The sequence below is a fragment of the Rhineura floridana genome, chromosome 11 (genome assembly GCF_030035675.1).
Source record: "Rhineura floridana isolate rRhiFlo1 chromosome 11, rRhiFlo1.hap2, whole genome shotgun sequence".
Lineage (NCBI taxonomy): Eukaryota > Metazoa > Chordata > Lepidosauria > Squamata > Rhineuridae > Rhineura > Rhineura floridana.
Window position 1 is genome coordinate 34,092,991 of NC_084490.1, and position 19,831 is coordinate 34,112,821.

Below are 19,831 nucleotides of genomic sequence, written 5' to 3' on the forward strand. Positions count from 1 at the left end.
ACATTCTTAGGGCACCAGTGAATTAGACCTTAGGAAAACACACACAAACAACATGGTACATTTAGAGATTCCTTCCTGGACAAACCATTTAAGAAGCACTCTTTCAGTCCTTCTTAGATGGTCTGCCCAGGTAGGAATCTCAAAACACACCTTGTTATTTGTTATCCAGTATTTTTTTCTGTGCTTTTAAATATGAGTACATCAAGATTATTTCTGTGCAGTGTCTTGTCAATGTGAGTGTGGGGTTGCAAATGTGAAATATCTACAGGAGCAATTATTTCATGAACAAACACCCTGACTATTGTTCAGCCATCTTTCACTTTATTACAGTGCAATCCTCACCAACACTACTCAGAAATAAGTCTTGTAGAATCAATAGAGCTTAGTCCGAGGTAAATTGGTTTAGGACTGCAGCCAGGATTTCCTCCTACATTAATCTCCTCCTACATTGATGTTTTTATTAGCCACTGCTCAGAATTTATTTGTTTTCCATTTCTACAGATGTTAGGGTTGTTTCATTGCTTGAGATGGAAAATCAAACTATAATAACAGAGTTCATACTCCTTGGACTCTTCAGAGATCCACGGCTACAAGTGATTTTCTTCTTCTTGTTCCTGATGATATTTTTGGTAACGCTATTAGGAAACTCGGCAATCATACTCATGACCAGGACTGAGTGTAGCCTTCAGAACCCCATGTTCTTCTTTCTCAGTCATTTAGCTTTTGTTGACATCTGCTATTCATCTATTATTGTTCCCAAGATGTTGGAAAACATCATAGGAAGACAGAAAACAATTTCCAAGGAAGGATGCATTGCACAGATTGTCCTCGTTTTCCAGGTTGCTGGTACAGAAGTATTCATCCTTGCAGCAATGGCTTATGACCGATACGTTGCTATATGTGAACCATTACATTATACCACAATCATGAAAAAAGAAATTTGCAGGTATCTAGTGAGTGGAGCCTGGGTTATGGGTTTCTTGTATTCATTAGTGAATGCCCTGCCTTTACTAAATTTGCATTTCTGCAAAAGCAATGTTATTGACAACTACATGTGTGAGCTTCCTTCAGTCTTGGCACTGTCTTGCATTCAGACCCTGACCAATTACATTGTTCTTCTTATATCTGTGTTGGTCTTTGGTTTCAGTCCATTCCTCCTCACCCTCATCTCTTACACTTACATTATTTCCACCATCTTGAAGATTCGTTCAGCGGAAGGCAGGCGTAAAGCCTTCTCCACTTGCAGCTCCCACCTCATTGTGGTGGGGTTATACTACATTGCAGGTTTTTTACGGTATATGAAGCCAAGTTCAGAATCACTCATCTATTTTGACAAAGTGACGTCTATCCAGTATAGTATATTAACTCCCATGTTAAACCCTATCATTTACAGCTTGAAAAACAAGGATATCCAAAATGCTCTGGCAAAAAAGTTTGGAAAGTGTAAATTTCTTAAATAACGTTACTGTCTATTCTCTAGAAAAATGTACAGTACAATAAGTTATGGTGTTAAGGTTGCATAGAGAAATCAATCACAATCTTAAGGGCAAAAAAGGAGAGCAGCTGATTTTAAAAATGTCTTACTTCTCTTATCACTTGAGGTAGACCCTGAAAAACAGAGAGATGATATAAGATTAGGTCAAAGAAAATAAAAAGGAAGAAAGGACTGGATAAAATTTACTTTTGGGGCAGAATAATGGGGGCAATTAACTAATGGGAAATCTGAAAGAGATTTTTTTTAAAGGAAATCTGGGAGAAAGTAAATTTTGTTTCTGAAGGAGAACAATGAAATCTTTGAGATATGTAGTCAAATGGCAGTACATGACATTTGCAGAAGTAATAATTGGTTTTGGTTGTTGCAGAAGAACATAGGAAGATCAATCCAATTGAGAGCAAGGTCCACAATTCCACACTGCAGGAATGATGAGCCTGTGGCCCTTTGTGCACTGTTTGACTCCAACTTTCATCAGCCACAATCAGCATGATGGTTAATGATGATGAAAGTTGAAGTCTAACATCATCTGAAGGGCCACAGGGTCCCCCATTTCTGCTGCAGTGACCAACAATATGTCCCTGGACATTCACAAATAGAGAATATTGTATGTCTGTTGACATTTGATTTTCTACTTCATCAACCTGTTTTCTATAAAATGGACATATGTGGGAGGAAAAGAATGGCAACTGAATTTGGTATTTATGTCTTGGAGCCCAATCGCTGCCTCACATATAATTTAGGTTCTCGGGAAAGTCTGTTGCTTCCATCTAGTCTGGCACTGTGAACCCATCCAGTAGCCAACCAGCCAAATGTCTCTAGGAAGCTTACTAGCCAGGTTGAAGAACCTATTTCTTGTCTTCAGCATCTGAGCCACATAGTTAAACTGTCACGGAACATAAGGCCAGGGAAAGGAGGCCTGTGTCCCCCAAGATGGTGGATAACTCCTGTAATCTCTGACAATTGGCCATACTGGCTGGGGTAACGTCAAAATTACATCTGGAGAACCATTAATTCTCCATCCCTGTTATGAGTGTAGCTGGGTTGTGAGGTTTTGTGTATATATTGCTGAGGAAACCTGAGGTAGGAATGCCTATTTAAGGTATGTGGGACTTTAAAGGTGGTTAGGATATTCTAATCCATATCACTTTCATTCATAAATCCATTTCATACTAGTTCTGCATTTTTCTGTTACGAATTGTGCATTTAAATATGTATTAAACATACTTTTGAGCTTGTTTTCTCTTAAAATATGCACTTCTAAATACATCCTATTGCAAAGTACTCACTTCTGAGTGTATTTGATATCAAAATAAAAACATTACATATATTCTTATATGTTTTTTTAAAAAAGAAATCCGCACATTAATCCAGAAGGTGCAATTTGAAACATTTTGCATTGTAATTTGCAAATGTATTCTTTAAACATTTCTGCTAGAGTATCCACATATTCTACAGCCATTAAAGTTATGATGGCTGGCTAGCTAACTAGGTAGCTAGATGGGGCAAAACATACACGTAACTATTGCAACTTAACATTTATATCTGCTTTGGGGACAATCTTTGTGACTACTACTTATAAAACACATGCTCTGTATCCACATGAATGTCAAATAAAGACATAGATAATCATTGTCCGTTATTTCTCCTTCCCCAAATTCTTTGGTCAATTTCATTTTAAACAAATTAATTTTCTTTGGTGTCCAGACATCTTACAATGTAGAGAAGGAATCTCTCTCAAAGGGCTAGTCATGCTTGGAGACTAGGTATACTTCTAAAAATTCCCAGATTCACAATGGAAACAATTGAGAATATTGATGACAATAACACTCTAGCTATTAAGACTAGCATGGAGGATTGTTTTGGTTTGTTTTGGTTTCTGACTTTTCACTTTGAAACTACCCAATCCTCCTGTAGGCAGAGATAGACTTATATCAGGTTCCCCATTAGAGCTGCCTGCAATCCCTGCCGGTTGAATCATATCTTCACAACCACAACCTCTAGATAGCAGTCCAATTCATAGAGCACTCATCAATGTATCAACTAGGATGTTCCTTCTTGGCACCTTCTGGTGCTACCCCTATTTTATTTTAGATGAAGACTAATTCTTCTGCCAAAAGTAGAGCCAAAAGAATAAATTAGCCAAATGACCAAATTAACATTCCACCCAGAAGGTGAAATGTATGTCTAGTTAGTCATTCAGAGTTCATATACAAATTCCTTCCTGCCCCCTCTAAAGAGAGACCATCCAGTGAACTCTTTTACTCAAGTGAGTCAAGTGAGTCACTTGTACATTTTTCCTGCCCCAACTGATTGATGGGAAAAGTAGGAACCGGGTCTTTATTTAGTAAGAGCCTTAGCTCAGTAGTAGAGCTTTCCTTTTATGTGCAGAAAGTCCAAGGTCTATCTCTAGCATCTTCAGGTTCTGCTGGGAGAGACCCCTGTTTCAAATGCTGGACACCTGCTGGTGGTCATTGTAAACAATATTAAACTAGATGGACCAATTTGGGCTGTCTCAGTATAGTATAAGGAAGCTTTCCATGCTTATTGGTTCCTTCCCACTTCTTTCTCAAACTCATGAAATCCATGACCAAACCAAAGGTATCACTAAATGATGATGATTTGTTATTTTTTTAAAAAAATGGAAATTACAAACTAACATGGAGAACTGATTTTAAGAGTGGAAAAATAGAAACTGAGAGAACCAAGACTGATTGATCCATCCACCCTTACAGAGCAGAAGCTGTTCTTTTGTCAGAACCTCAAGGGGCAGGATTCAGTGTATTGATGACATGTGTAGTTGTAATTGCCTCTCTTATATGTCATGGCCCCTGAGTTGGTCCTTGTAGAAGAGAAACAAGCAAAAAAATATTCTGTGGAGTTTGTCCCAGCCAGTATATCATCATAAGACACTTACTATTTGGTCTTAGCAAGGATGAGAACCATACTTATTAGTTTTTCTCAGGTATTCTTGCAAAGAAGAAGAAGGCAGGTTCACACATGATTGTATTTTGTTTTAAGGCAGCAGTCTGTCAGGCCCCTTCCTGTGGTCACCGTCTTGTCATGATCCCACCTCAGGGTCCTGGTCTCTTAACGGTTCTCTCACCGGCTCTCGCAAAGATCTCTCAAGATCCCTCTGCTAGGCAGCACCACCAGACACTCTCTGTAAACAATATTGCCTTGAGACTGTGCCTTTGTCTCCTCCTGGCTTATTGCTGCTTTGTGTCTGGGTGTACTTACAGGCCTCAACCCCCCTGTATCTTTGTGCCTGTAAAGATTACAGCCCTGGGTTGCTCTTGACTCCTGATGATGTTACACTATCTCTTCACCACTGCCACCATTGATACTGTGCCCAACCTTGGTATATGCCCTGCCCACCCTTCTGGTCTGTGTAAACCGAGCCAAGGATCAGGCGTTTTGGTAAACCAAGAAATATTTATTTATATACACAGGGAATAACAAGATTACTTAAAAGTATAGTCAACAAGTGTGTGGTTTCATAAGATGCGTTACTCTTCATGTTTCTAGTCGTCAGTAACCTGCCTCACTACCCACCTAATCCAATCCACCCTCCAAACCCAAACTACAGAACCAACTGAACCAATTCTATCTCAACTGTCATCCTCTCATTTATACCTTCAGACACTCAAATGCTCAGCCAATAATCATACAACATTCTCCAACATTCCAACCCATGTACTCCCCCCTCACTCAGTCTACTTACCTCATTTACTCTAATAAACCCACACTTACCATATTTACAATATTATATATATACAGGGACATCACACAGTCCTTTACCCAACAGCAAGCTCCATTGAATGGAATGGAACTCAATGAATCTTCTGAGAAGATGCACATTTGACTGTACTGTTAGGCTGCAAGCCTAAACTCAACTACCAATGTGGTTGGGATTTACTTTATTTATCTTTCCTTTTTTTTTAATTTTAGAACTTGTAACCACTCTACATTCAAGGAATACCTGAGTAGTGTACAGAAATAAAATATAAAATATAGATGTGATCATAAAACTGTATTTAAACCATAAAAAGCAGCAATAATTAAAAACTGCATAGATAAAATACTCTAATTTGGGAAGTCTTGGGAGAAAAGGAACATTTTCAACCAATGTTAAAACGATGTTGTAACATGCTTCATTTCTAAGGGAAGAGAACTTCTAAGTAAGCATAGGTTTGCAGCCCATAGCCAGGAAATGAAGAGGCAAGACAAGATGAAGTGTGGGTATGATGACTCGGGGCCAGTGTTTTTAAGAAAAATGCACAGAAGAGAAACTAAATGTTACAAGGCCTAGAGAAGTTACATGCCTTGCTGAAGGTCATCAGTAAAAGAACATGCTGGGAAGCTATTGTGTGATGGCTAGCTTGGAATGCAGATATGGGTAGAGAAATTAATGTGCTGGGTGCATAAGAAATGATGGGCATGCATAAGTTAGAAGATGAACCAATGGAAAGGATGGCATTAGGGGGCCAATTAGAATGTGTCATAAATTTTTGCTTGCATTGTATAAAAGTGTAGCACCCCCCCATAAGGGGTGTGCTTGTTTTGCGAATTATCACCTTGCACCTCTTCTGGCCAGTATGAAATAAAGCTTGTTGGACCCTTCAACCTGGGTGTGGTCTTTTGGCTGTACTGCGCACCGGGCAACGAACCCATTTGGGAGACAACAGGTAAATCAAGGGCCTTGTTTATTGAAATGAACCCAATTAAGTGCTTGATTGCATAATAAATGATCTGCAGAGCCAATTGAGGGACCTAACTCATGCACAATCAGGTGAGGACACCTTGCCATGGGAAAGGAGGTGGTCCAAGCCCAATCCCCTTCTACGGGCCCCATCACCACAGGGTGGTTAGGGAGGCCTTCCTGCTTCACCCCCTGCTCAGGGCTGCACATCTCTGAGTGGGTGTTACAGGTTATCCCCAAATGTGAGCCTTATCCTACCAACAGGCCACACAACCCTGAAGACAAGCCTCAGAACTCACTGATCACCTTAAAGGGTACCTAAGGGTGCTCACCAAACCCTACTCAGTGAAATGTCCACACATATCCACCACAGAAGAAGACAAGTCTCAGCTTATTCCCTCTTCTCCCACCTACGACCAATAATTTCATGCAGGGCACTCTGCAGATCATACAGGAAGAGATCATTACCAAAGTCAGATATATGACTACTGTCTAGCCAGTAAAGATCAGCCCGCCCACACTTCACCTCCGGGTGATGTATTACCTCACCTTGCCAAAAGGTAAGAGTGAGCCTGACCTCCCTATTTACTTTTTTGCTAGCTTTGTTCAGGCCCCTGGGGTCAATCCCACCTCTCCAAATCCTCCTAGGGAGGACAATCATGGATCACTACCCCCATGTAAATTAAAAATCCTGCCATCCAATTACCCCAGGTCCTATCCACCTTTTTCTTTTTAAATTTTTCATTGTCCCTTTCCTCCTGCTTATCATTTTCCTTCTGTTCAGATTCTCTGTATAACAAGGAAAACACATCAACATATTCCCCTTTCCAAATACACACCTTTGTTGCCAACAACAAATGACCCCCCAGGGGAGCGGAAGTCTCCCCAGAAGGCAAGGTGTCAGACATAACAGAAACCAAAGGATCAACAGAAGCCCAAATCTGCCTGCAGGCTTTACTCATGGGCTGCTGCTATACTGGAGGAGACATCCCCTTTCCATACCCAGCAGGCACCACCCCACATAACAAAGATAAGGCCACCCCTGAGCAGCTCCCCAAGCTGTGCCCCAAGGCCCCATCGCAGGCCACCCAGGCATTCCCCATACATTACCTAAAAGAGCGGACTCACCAGAACCTTTATGAGCTGCAGCCTTCTCCATCACAGGACTCCCTTGAGCCACCACCTCCACCTCATGCACCAGAGAAGTGGGTGCAAAATTACCCGAAAAGTCCTCCAGCACAGCTAATCGGTCTAAAACAGAATTCCAAACGGCATCATACTGACCTTTCTTATCCTGAGGACCCCTAGCTGGCTTAGCCTTCTTCCTGCTAGCCTCGAGAGGTTGCCTGTTCCACCTCTCCAGCACTCAATAAGGGCTAACACAGAGGCCATATCAGGCCCCTCATCCTCTGAAGATGAAGCCTGCTGGGGGGGAGGCGGCTGCCATGGAGCTGGCCTCTTCATGGCCTTCACTTTCCCCTTTGGGCCACCTGTGCCCATCTTAGGAGGCATAGTAGTACCATTAGGCCTAGCCCCACTGAAATAAGCAATTTGGGCCCTCCCAAAGGGCCATCGCACAAAAGGCAGCAAAATGTGCTCAAAATGGCCACCACACCAGAGGCAGCAAAATGTGCTGAAGGTGGCTGCTCCAAAATGGCCACCGCACACGAGGCAGCCAAAATGTGCTCAAAATGGCTGCCCAAAATGGCTGCCCAAGAAGAAAAAAGTAACAAGAGTCACCCTGCCAAAAAGACCAACCTATCCCAAAAGGGGGGGGGAAGCACCTGGCTAAGACTTAGCCCCACCAGACTCAGACTCAGCTCCTGTCTTCCAATGGGTATTAAAGAGACCCCCGGAAACTGCCAAATGATGGCCACAACAAAGGCCAATGCCCAGGCCCAACTACACCCTCACTCCAAACCTTGTGGGCCCCGCAAAGCCCGCCAGAACTCATATTCCAGGCCCACACTGCCTTGCTGCTATTGCTGCTCCTCTGAAGCTCACCAGCCCTGTTAGACCCGCGCTGCCTCACTGCTGTTGCCGAACCCCGCCACCCCGACTAAAATATCCTGAGTATGTACTTGGGAGCATGCTACTAGCACTTTCTTTCAAGGAAACATGGACAGACCCATTGACAGCAACAATATGGAAATTTAAGCATGACCACTGATTTTTCAGTGGAGCATAAAGATGCTTAACATAGGTTGGATTCAGCTCTTTATTGTATGAATTCTTTTTCTTTCTTCCTCAGTGTTGCTTTGTTTTTGTGAGAATTATGTTTCTTTCCCATTAATAATAGGTCAACCGTTGACCAATTATTTATCAGTCTACTGTTCTGGAATAGCGCAACTACACCCACCATTTTTTCTGCTTGTGTTTAACCATACATTTGTTCATTTATTTGTGGCAGATTACACTTTTTCTGGAAAGGAAATGGAAAACCAGAGCACTGTGATATGTTTTCTTCCCATGAGATTTTCATACAGTCTTCCAGTCCAAATTTGCCTCTTTCTGGTGTTTTTATTCATTTATGCAATAACTCTGGTAGGGAACATCATCATCATGCTGGTAATAAAGGAAGACAGCAATCTACAGAACCCCATGTACTTCTTTCTGAGTCAACTGTCTTTTCTGGATATCTGTTATAATTCAGTCATAATGCCTAAGGGTCTCATGACCGTGGGCATTGACCATGGGCATTGACCGTGGGCATTGGCATTATTCCAGCTATTGAGAGTATCTACAGTTGTGACTTCTTAACTCTTCAGATTCAGCAACCAGCTTGCACAAGATGCCATAGGTGCTTTTTTGAAACAGCTAAAAAATCCTATTGATTTCCTGCCTGGAGAATTGTTCCAGGTTGTGGTCTTCTCCTTTCTTACTTCCCTTCACCAAAACAACAAGAGACTTGGCGAGGAGGAACTACCCAGGGCTGTTGTACATCCTCCAGGATTTCAACAGTATAGAAGAAGAGGATTTTTCTAATAATTCCTGCTATATCTGATCAGATGGTGAAGATAAACAACTGGCATACAGCTTCATGGAGCTTCCAGATGCTCCTTATGACTTGGTCTCTGGGGAAAGCCAGACCAGCTCTATTCCTTTTTATGAGCTAGAAGATCCTATATTGCTTCTTAGTTGATGTAACAATTAAAATCTGCTTCAAGTTCAAACTACCTTTACTGTAAAACTAATTTTGCCATACTGACATCTGCTCTGCACATAAAGCATTTACAAAAAGGAAACACAAAAGATTTTTGAGAGCCATCACTATTTTTTCTACTTATGAATTTTAAAATCCTTACATTGAAAAGTTGAAGTGCATGTTTTATGCAGAATGGCTCATGTCCATAGCATAAACAGGGTTTATTTTAATATTTGTATTGGCCAAGAAGAGAGAGGACTGAATTTTTGCTTTGTGATTTGTTAATGTATTATTGGATGTTGTAACTGCTGCTTTTTGTAAACTGTATTTTTTTATTGATGTATTTTTATATTTGTGTTTATTTTTTGTAAGCCGCCTTGAGGGCCTTTCGGCCAAAAGGCGGGGTAGAAATAAACAACAACAACAACAAAAACAATGATATTATTTCACAGTCAGACAATTTTATACAGTAACTGCATCACCAAGATGTTTTGCATCATTCAAACAGGATGCACTGATCTTTTTTTTTTTTATGGCAACGGCTTATGACAGATATGCTGCCATATTTATTGTATTTATTATTTGATTTATATCCCGCCCTTCCTCCCAGCAGGAGCCCAGGGCAACATATGCAATCCACTGCATTTTGTAGAAACTATGAATGTACCATTCTGTAAACACCTGGTGGGAAGTGTATAGGCAATAGGTTTCATACATGAATTGATTAATACATTGCCTGTGTTGGAATTAGTATTCTGTGGTCCAAATACTATCAGGCATTAAGTTGTGTACTCCCATCTTTCCTTGCCTTATCCTGCAGATAAACTTTCTTGAACAGGATTGCATTCTTAATTACAAGTAGTATGGTAGTTCTTTCTTCAGTCTGTGTTATTCTTGGGTCATATACCCACACAGTCTCTATGGTCCTGAAGATGAATTCAGCAGAAGCTAAAAGAAAATCATTATCCACCTGCAGTTCCCACCTCCTTGTTGTAATGTTATTCTATGGCACTGCCTGCTTTAGGTGTTTGAGGCCAAATCCAGCCTCATCTGTCATTCTGGATGAACTCTTTTCCACCCAATATAGCATTTTGACCCCCATGCTGCACCCAATTATCTATAGCTTGAAGACCAAACAATTGAGACAAGTCATTAAGAAACTAATGGGATACAAACCTATAATATCTCCTGCTATATAAAACACTTAAATATTAACAAAATCAATCAAAACAATACATTCAATGCAATGTATTTAAGATGATGCAAAATGTTGCTGTGTGATTTATTTGAATGTATTGGAATCAATATTCCATAGTCATTTAAATGATAATAAAGCAAGGTCATTGTATTCTAAATCAATTGCCAACTCTAATTTGCAATAGGCTTTCTGTTTAATTAACTAATAGTGCATCTCATGCTTCTCTTCTCAGAAGTAAGTCCCACTGAGTTACTTCTAGGTAAAGTGCATAAAATTGTAACTTTATTTTGCTAATGAAATATCTACATTTGTGTCATGCCAGGGTAGCCAATAAGGTGTCCTTCACCTTCCATCATTCCAAGCCATCATGGCTAGTGGTCAGGTATGATGGGAGATGCTGTCCAACCTATTTGGAGTACACCATGTTGGTTACCTGGGATATAATGGCTATTGTGCTATCTCCTGTTCCCTCTTGTGTATAAGCCCCCTTCATTAACCCTAGATAAGCTGATTTTTAAAAAGTACATAATGCAATATATATATAAAAGAAATATTTGATAAGGATAAAATATTCAGTAATTAATATTCATTCATTCATTCATTTATAGTAAGACCTGGTATTCTATTTATCAATTTAAGTTTTCTGGAACCAGATACATTAACCTTTTAGCATATTATTTTCCTCTCAGTGCAGAGGGTATTAGAGACTGCTTATTCCAACACACCCTCATCTCTCAAAGGAAAGTTTCCTGCATTCCCCCCTTAATTGCTGTCCCTTTGAATATTTTTAACAACAATTTCTTATATTATTAATAGATGAACAATGACTGGAAAAACACAGGATAAATGGTTAGAACAGCACTGATATGTTTTTTATTTTTATTGCATTGAATTTCCCTGGGGCTGATGTTTTTGTTTGTAGAGCTTAACTGGTACACACATGCACTCCATCAATAACACATTGCAAAAAGAAAATCCACAATATTAATGCAATGGCATCAATTTCTATCAATATTACCTCCCCTCCTTTTTTGGGGGGGGGAAGGAGTTCACATCAGTGCATGGAAACTGAAGGGTGAAGAAAACCTGAACCAACCTGTGCACACACACAGGAAATGAACAATTACTAATGCATTGGCTTCGCTTCACTAACAAGACCTGGTAATTCCAACTTCAAAAATCCAGGGCAACATTCAGAGGACAATTTCAGAATCATTCCTAGCCTTCAAGCCTCTTCTGACCATGTGATTCACTAAATCCCCCCAAGAGGATCAATTAATTATTTCAGGCATACTTTTAAATATATCTGCAAATCTGGTACAAAGAGTTCATAATTACGTGTGGATCAGAGTCCCAATGATTGAAACTCTTTGGAAATCCCTATATACATGAGGATCCAGTGAGAATATTTTCTTGTTAGGATCTGCGACAGTGTGTCTCTCCACCAGTAGAAGAAGCCAACAATATATTTGTGTACAAAAGAACAAGGCAAAGCAAGCAAGAACACAGCATGCACATCACTCTTTGCCAGATGATGTTGAAACATCTTGAACTTTAAAAGACAAAGTAATAATAATACATTTCCTATTTTTTGGTCTCAAGAACAATTTGGGTAAGTTTGATTTGCTAACTGTGCTGACTGACAAAAGCAGAGTTGAAGACACCTTTATTACTTTTGAGCATAACTTTAATTTGTACCGTATTGCATAGAACGGTATAGCCTTGAATTGTCCATTTAACACATATTGCTAAAAGGTTGGTAATACCATCTGTGGCATTAGAACAACTTTCTAATGTGTTCTGAGAAGGAAAGGCATGGATACGATCTGATAATGATGATCATAAATGCACTGATATTACTGTGGAATTTAATAGGAACAATGCCCTGAATCATTTGAGATAGGTAGTGAATGCAGTGAATTCAAAGGCGCATATTGCTGGCCATAGCCTCTTTATAAGTACACCTTCAAATATATTGACAAAGTGATAAAAGAAAAAGCTTTGTACATCAAAAATGTTCAGCCAGAAATGTATCATGATCCAGGATTTAGAAACCTTAGTACAAGTTAGGTGGGTAGAGATGGGTGGGATATGAAGCCAGGAATGATTTAGTGGCCTTAAGACACCTTAAACATTGTCAGAACATTGGTAATCTGAGAGCTGTATTGTCTACCCTGATTCTTAGCAGGTCTCCAGACACTCAGCTGGGGTGTTTTCTTCACCTGACAAAAATACTTTACCTGATGATACCAGGGATTGAATCTGGGACTTTATGCATTCAAAACATGTGCTCCACCATTTAGCTCCAGGTATGAAAGAAAGGGTGAAAAGCCTGTGAAGGCATTTGTCATTCACATAATCTTTTGGCCATAGTAAACTATGGATGGAAATCTGTCTCTGCTAATGATGGGATGCATTGTAAGAAAATGGCACTGGAGTCTAACGGGTCCTTCATAACTGTAATTTGAATACTCACAATCTCTCTCCTATTCCCATAATGTTAGTGCTTTTATACTGACTTTTAGAAATGCTGCCATGTGTCCTATGCTGCTTCTGGTCCTGTGGTATATCTATACTGCCACCAGAGCCCCAGTTCAGAAGGACTGGGATGGGCAGGGAGCTCAAGGGAAATGGGTGGAAGGTGACTTACACTTTCTCTATCCCTGGACATTTACTACCTGGACATTTACTATTTCACTCCAGCTAGCGCTAGAGCTAATGATATGGCTAACAGCAAGATTGAAAAGGCTCCCTGAAAGAGGCATTGTCTTACCTCTCCTGTGAGGGCTGTTTCATACAAGTTTTGAAAACAACAAAACTGGGACAGAATTTTAGCTGGGATCTAGTACCCATCATTTAGGAACTTGTGAGGAGCCTCCTCAAAAATGTCACTAGTTATTATAAGAACTCTTTTTCTTTCCTTTGATGTTCTTCAGATAATTTCAAATCCAATCAAATATTATTGCTTATCAACCAAACATGCCAAATGCCTACTCAGATGTAATGAGAAAATCAATAACATAACACAGTAACAAAACACCAAAATAAATACCTATAAAATGTGTTACCATAATAAAAACTGATGTTAGCATATATCCTCTTCAGAAACAGTCAATGGCTTCCTTTTTCCCAGGGCTGGTTTAATAAATTAGGCAGTTCTATATGATATATAGTAGTCTGTGCCAGTCAGTAAAAATATTTGTTGTTGTTGTTATGTGCCTTCAAGTCGATTTATGACTTATGGTGACCCTATGAATCAGTGAGCTCCAATAGCAGAGTAAAAATGTGGTGGCATTTTAAGGGGAATTGTTGGTAATCTTGGCTAATAAAGCCTTGAGGTATTGAGTCCTCAGGTCAGAGTACAGGAGAAATTCCATTAGGGAATGCACCATGTCCTCTATATTGAAACAACCATCTGGACAATATCTACTCCCACCATACTGAGCCCTCTTGCTGCCATCACATCCATTAACTTTATTTCAGTTTGCATTTGGTTAAGAGCTATCTCAGCTGATGTGAGGATACAAGGGACAGGTATGGGGGAACCTTCCCAGGAAGTATAACAAAACCTTTATACATCAGGCTGGAGCAGTCTCCAGATGCAAGTGCCATCATAGTCTGAATATTGGTATCTTGTAGTCATCTGGAGATCTGCTCTCTGGTGCCTACATAGCCCCTTGTGGACAAATGGGCCAGTGAAAAACCTAGCATAGAAATAAGTAAGCAAATCTTAGCTTCCCAAAAATCCCCCCTATGTCCTCATATACCAATGAACACCAAATATAAACAAAGCTTTGAAACTTTATAGCAAATATTTTTCTTTTTTAAAGAAAAAGGAGCTCTAGTGCTGTAAGATCTCAGTTGGGACCTTATACAAGCATAACACAAATCCAAATCAATCAGTTTTTCTCTTTCATGTTTGTTTTTAACTTTTTCTCATTTTATAGACGTGCATCATCAAAATAATTGCCCATGGGAAACCAAACTGCTGAATGCTACTTTTATCTTCTTGGCCTCTCCAACAATCTGCAGCTCCAGATTTTCTTCTTTTTCTTTTTCTTGTTGATCTATCTGCTAACCCTGGTGGGGAATATAATGATCATGTTGCTTGTAAGGACCAGTACTCATCTTCAGAGTCCTATGTACTTCTTCTTGAGTCACCTTTCTTTCCTTGATGTGTGTTATTCATCTGTCACTGTCCCAAAGATGTTGGAGATCAACGTTGCCAAGCAGAAGACCATCTCTGTCAGTGGATGCTTCGCTCAGGCTTCCTTTATTTTGTTTTCAGCTACCAGTGAGGTTTTTATTCTCTCATCAATGGCTTATGACAGATATTGTGCTATATGTAAACCACTGCGTTACATGGAAATAATGAATGTGGCATTCTGCCAAAAACTGGTGGCCAGTGCATGGGTGATTGGTTTCATTTATGCACTTGCAAACACCTTGCCACTGTTGAAGTTACGATTCTGTGGATCAAACATCATAAGGCACTTCAGTTGTGAGCTCCCTTCCATCCTCTCTCTCTCCTGCACTGAAACTTTCTCAAACAAAATGTTGTTCTTCATATCTGGAAGCACAGTTGGGGTGGTATCCCTTTTCCTCACTGTGCTGTCTTACATTCACATCATTTCCACCATCTTGAGAATTAACTCCTCAGAAGGGAGACGTAAAACTTTCTCGACCTGCAGCTCCCACCTTACTGTAGTCACTCTCTTCTATGGAACAGGTTACTTTCGATATCTGAGGCCTAGCTCAGCTTCGTCAGTACTTTTGGATGAAATATTATCCATTCAATACTGCATCCTCACACCTTTGCTAAATCCCATCATCTACAGTTTACAGAACAAGGAAGTGAAAGCAGCCTTTAGGAAAATAGTGAAACTGAAATTTTGATATTCTCTTCTAATTCAAAACAACAGCACAGTGCATAATGAGAACAGACTATTCCATTGGTTGCATGGCCACAGTCATATATTTCCACAAATGAATTGACTTACAGTGTTGCCAATCATTTAGCCTTACACTGAACTCCTCAAAAGTTTAAAATATTGGACACTCTTAAGCCAAGTTCTTTCGCCAAGCAGATGTGAATCACCTAAACAATCTCATGCAGTAGGTCTAAATGATTTGTGATCCGCCAAGTGAAGTGCAGCCCATCACTCACATCAAATCTAGTAGGGGCTCCTTATTGGTCTGCCTGATTGGGATTGCAAATATGACAGTGGGAGGCATTATCAAGCACATGGCAGGCCACTTCTTGTGCTGTGCAGCTCTGGCATAGAAGAATTTGACAGTGTCAACTGACTCTAAGGTATCTAAGAATACTACATTTAATTATTGAAAAGAAGAGCTGAGAGCTCCATCAGGAACCATTCCATCTAAAACAGCACCGAGGCATCCATCCACTACATGATTAGCAGGGGCAAAGGAGAGGGCTTTTTCTGTGGTGGCCCCCTACATCTCTAGATCCATTGACATATTTAAGTCCCCCCACTCCATTTTTATGGAACATTGTGAAAACATGCCTATTTCAGGTGTATTTTAGATAGACAGTGCCACTCAACTGTGGGGATGCTTTACTGCTTTTTAAAGATTAATTCTATTTTATAGAATTTTTATTTGACTTGGCGTTTATGAGTTTCAGGGGGAGGATTTTATTATTTTACAGGAGTTGTTCTTTTAAAATGTAAGCAACCCTGAAAGAATTTGGGTTCAGAAATGTGGCATATAAATGTTTCTACTTCAAATTATACAATAATCCATTGAATTTAGCATGAAGTTGAATGCATTTTTTTTAGCAAGTGTGTGTTCTGAGAGTGTGTTTGGAATGTTAGTTTCTCAGATGCTCTGCAACTTGTTTGCTCCAGATGGTTTGCAGTCTATTTCATTGTATTCTTAATTCCAACCTCTTTGATCTCTTAAAAACAAACAGGATATTCATCTTGAACCCCCTCTCCCGGCTAACAATTGGCCACCCCTATTTTAATGGGATCCTTCCAAACAAGTTCTGACTCCTTTCTATTGCTTTCCTTTGTCCCTTAATAATAGCAGGACATCACCAGATGTACACGTGGACATCACCAGATGGTCAATATAGGAATCAAATTGATTATATAATTGGAAACAGAAGATGGAGAAGTTCCATATTTTCTGCAAAAACAAGACCAGGAGCAGACTGCGGTACAGATCATGAACTGATCATATCGAAAATCAGAGTAAAGCTAAAGAAGAAGAACAAAGCACTCATAATGCCAAAATACAGTTTAAATAACACCCCAGAAGAATATAAAGATCAAATAAGGAACAGGTTTGAGGCTTTAAACTTAGTTGACAGAGAACCAGAAGATCTATGGACTGAAGTCAGGGACATTATCAGGGAAGAATGCAAAAAGACAATACCTCTTGTTAAAAAGATCAAAAGACCTCAATGGATGACTGAATAAACTCTTAAAATAGTTAAAGAGAGAAGGAAAGCAAAAGCAAAAGGAGATAGAAACACAGTCAGAACCCTAAATGCTATACAATGACTAATACGTAGGGACAAAGAAAACTATTACAATAGTTACTGTATAGAAATAGAAAAGGACAACAAAATGGGAAGAACAAGAGCCCTATTCCAAAAGATTAGAGAAATGAAAGAGAAATTTAAACCAAGAGTAGGGATGTTGAATAATCAATAGGGGAACACACTGACTGACTGAGATGAAATAAAAGGAAGATGGAAGCAATACACTGAAGAACTCTACAAAAGAGATGCAAGGATGACAGATTCATTCATGGAGGAATCATATGATGAAGAACCAGAAATTCTAGAATGTGAGGTGAAAGCTGCTCTTAAAATTCTTGGAAAAAACAAGTCACCAGGAATAGACGGCATACCAACAGAGTTGCTACAAGCTACTGAGACTGAATCAGTCCAAATTTTGACAAAAATTTGTCAAGAAATATGGAAAACAAAACAATGGCCCACAGACTGGAAGCGTTCAATATATATCCCACTTCCAAAAAAAGGGGATCGCAGAGAATGCAGTAATTACCAAACTATTGCCTTAATATCCCATGCAAGTAAAGTAATGCTCAAAATTCTACAACAAAGGCTCTTACCATATATGGAGCGAGAAATGGCAGATGTCCAAGCTGGATTTAGAAAGGGAAGAGGCACCAGAGATCATATCGCAAACATATGTTGGATAATGGAACAGACTAAGGAATTTCAGAAGAAAATCACCCTGTGCTTTATAGACTACAGCAAAGCCTTTGACTGTGTAGATCGTGGAAAACTATGGAATGCTTTAAAAGAAATGGGGCTGCCACAGCATCTGATTGTCCTGATGCGCAACCTATACTCTGGACAAGAGGCTACTGTAAGGACAGAATATGGAGAAACCGATTGGTTGCCCATCGGAAAGGGTGTGAGACAGGGTTGTATTTTATCACCCTATTTGTTTAATCTGTACGCAGAACATATCATACAGAAAATGGGATTGGACCAAGATGAAGGAGGTGTGAAAACTGGAGGGAGAATTATCAATAATTTAAAATATGCAGACGATACCATACTACTAGCAGAAACCAGTAATGATTTGAAACGAATGCTGATGAAAGTTAAAGAGGAAAAGCAGGACTACAGCTGAACATCAAGAAGACTAAAGTAATGACAACAGAAGATTTTTGTAACTTTACAGTTGACAATGAGGACACTGAACTTTTCAAGGATTGTCAATACCTCGGCACAGTCATTAACCAAAATGGAGACAACAAGAAATCAGAAGAAGGCTAGGACTGGGTAGGGCAGCTGTGACAGAACTAGAAAAGGTCCTCAAATGCAAAGATGTTTCACTGAACACCAAAGTCAGGGTTATTCAGACCATGGTATTCCCCATCTCTATTTATGGATGTGAAAGTTGGACAGTGAAAAAGGCGGATAAGAGAAAAATCAACTCATTTGAAATGTGGTGCTGGAGGAGAGCTTTGTGCATACCATGGACTGCGAAAAGGACAAATTGGGTGTTAGAACAAATTAAACCAGAACTGTCACTAGAAGCTAAAATGATGAAACTGAGGTTATCATACTTTGGACACATCATGAGAAGACATGATTCACTAGAAAAGACAATAATGCTGGGGAAAACAGAAGGGAGTAGAAATAGAGGAAGCCCAAACAAGAGATGGATTGATTCCATAAAGGAAGCCACAGACCTGCACTTACAAGATCTGAGCAGGGTGGTACATGACAGATGCTCTTGGAGGTTGCTGATTCATAGTGTTGCCATAAGTCATAATCGACTTGAAGGCACATAACAACAACAATAGCAGACTGAAATGGCAACAAAGTAGGCGCCTCTGATCTAGGGTGAAACCCTTTCCCTGAAGCAAATAATATTATACATAAACCATTCCAGATAAATTGTTTGTCTGCCTTCATAAGCAAGCAAGCAAGTCCTTTAAACTAGATGTGTCCCCACATGTTATCTAGAGTTAATTTGTGAGATCAATTTGAAGGGAAGGAGTGGCATTCTTAGGAAAAACTACTGAGGAATTTTGTGAAAGGAGATGAAGAGTTTCGGTAAGGGAGATACATGTTTGTATACAATAAGAGGGGTGCTGCACATCCCTAGCTTTAAACATTGAGCAGGTGTAAAACTATGGACCTCCAGATGTCAATGGGCCAATTGATCACTGCAGCAGCTTTATTAGACAGTCGGTAAGGGAGAAATCCTGAGCGATGAGATCCAGCATAATTTATGCCAGTTTAAGCTAAGGTAGTGTAAAGCATGCCTCATCCAAACCCCATTCAGGGTAGGGCTACTGCCAGCTGAGCCAGCTCATTTGTCCGGGCTTATGCTGGCAGAAGTTACACTGGTCTCAGCTCAGCTGGCCGAACTGCATCTAAAGTGGGATGAATAAACTAAGACAGCATATCTCTGGTTGGAATATGGGAAACTGCCTTATAGTGAATCAGACCAGAGGTCGATTAGCTCAGGATTGTCTGCACTGATTGGCAGTGGCTCTTCAGGGTTTTCAGGCAGGGTTCTCTCCTAGCCCTACCTGGAGATGCCAAGGACTGAAATTGGGATCATCTGCATGCAAGGCAGATGCTCTAAGGCAGGAATATGGCCCTTCCTCAAGCGGGAGATCTGCCAATGCTAACTTGCTCCTCATCCTGGAGGATCCTGGGTTTGGATTGTGCCCTTAGTTCATCAATCTAAATGTTATTCAGTGCCCTTTAAACTTTTTTTTTTGCAATATAGCTTACACATGTTCTGCAACTGTACCATTGGTTACAAAGAG

At 40.0% G+C, this 19,831-nt stretch overlaps 2 protein-coding genes and 1 pseudogene across 2 annotated transcripts; all 3 read left to right on the forward strand.

Annotated features, from left to right (window-relative positions):
* Positions 1–515: 515 nt before the first annotated feature.
* On the forward strand, positions 516–1,460 carry LOC133367866 (olfactory receptor 8S1-like). Its single transcript, XM_061591956.1, has one exon. The coding sequence runs from the start codon at positions 528–530 to the stop codon at positions 1,458–1,460; it is 933 nt and encodes a 310-aa protein (XP_061447940.1). The 5' UTR covers positions 516–527.
* A 7,167-nt stretch (positions 1,461–8,627) lies between these two features.
* LOC133367867 (olfactory receptor 5A2-like) lies at positions 8,628–10,538 on the forward strand (annotated as a pseudogene).
* A 3,971-nt stretch (positions 10,539–14,509) lies between these two features.
* On the forward strand, positions 14,510–15,433 carry LOC133367868 (olfactory receptor 5A2-like). Its single transcript, XM_061591958.1, has one exon. It carries the CDS (start codon positions 14,510–14,512, stop codon positions 15,431–15,433), a length of 924 nt encoding a protein of 307 aa, XP_061447942.1.
* Positions 15,434–19,831: the final 4,398 nt, after the last annotated feature.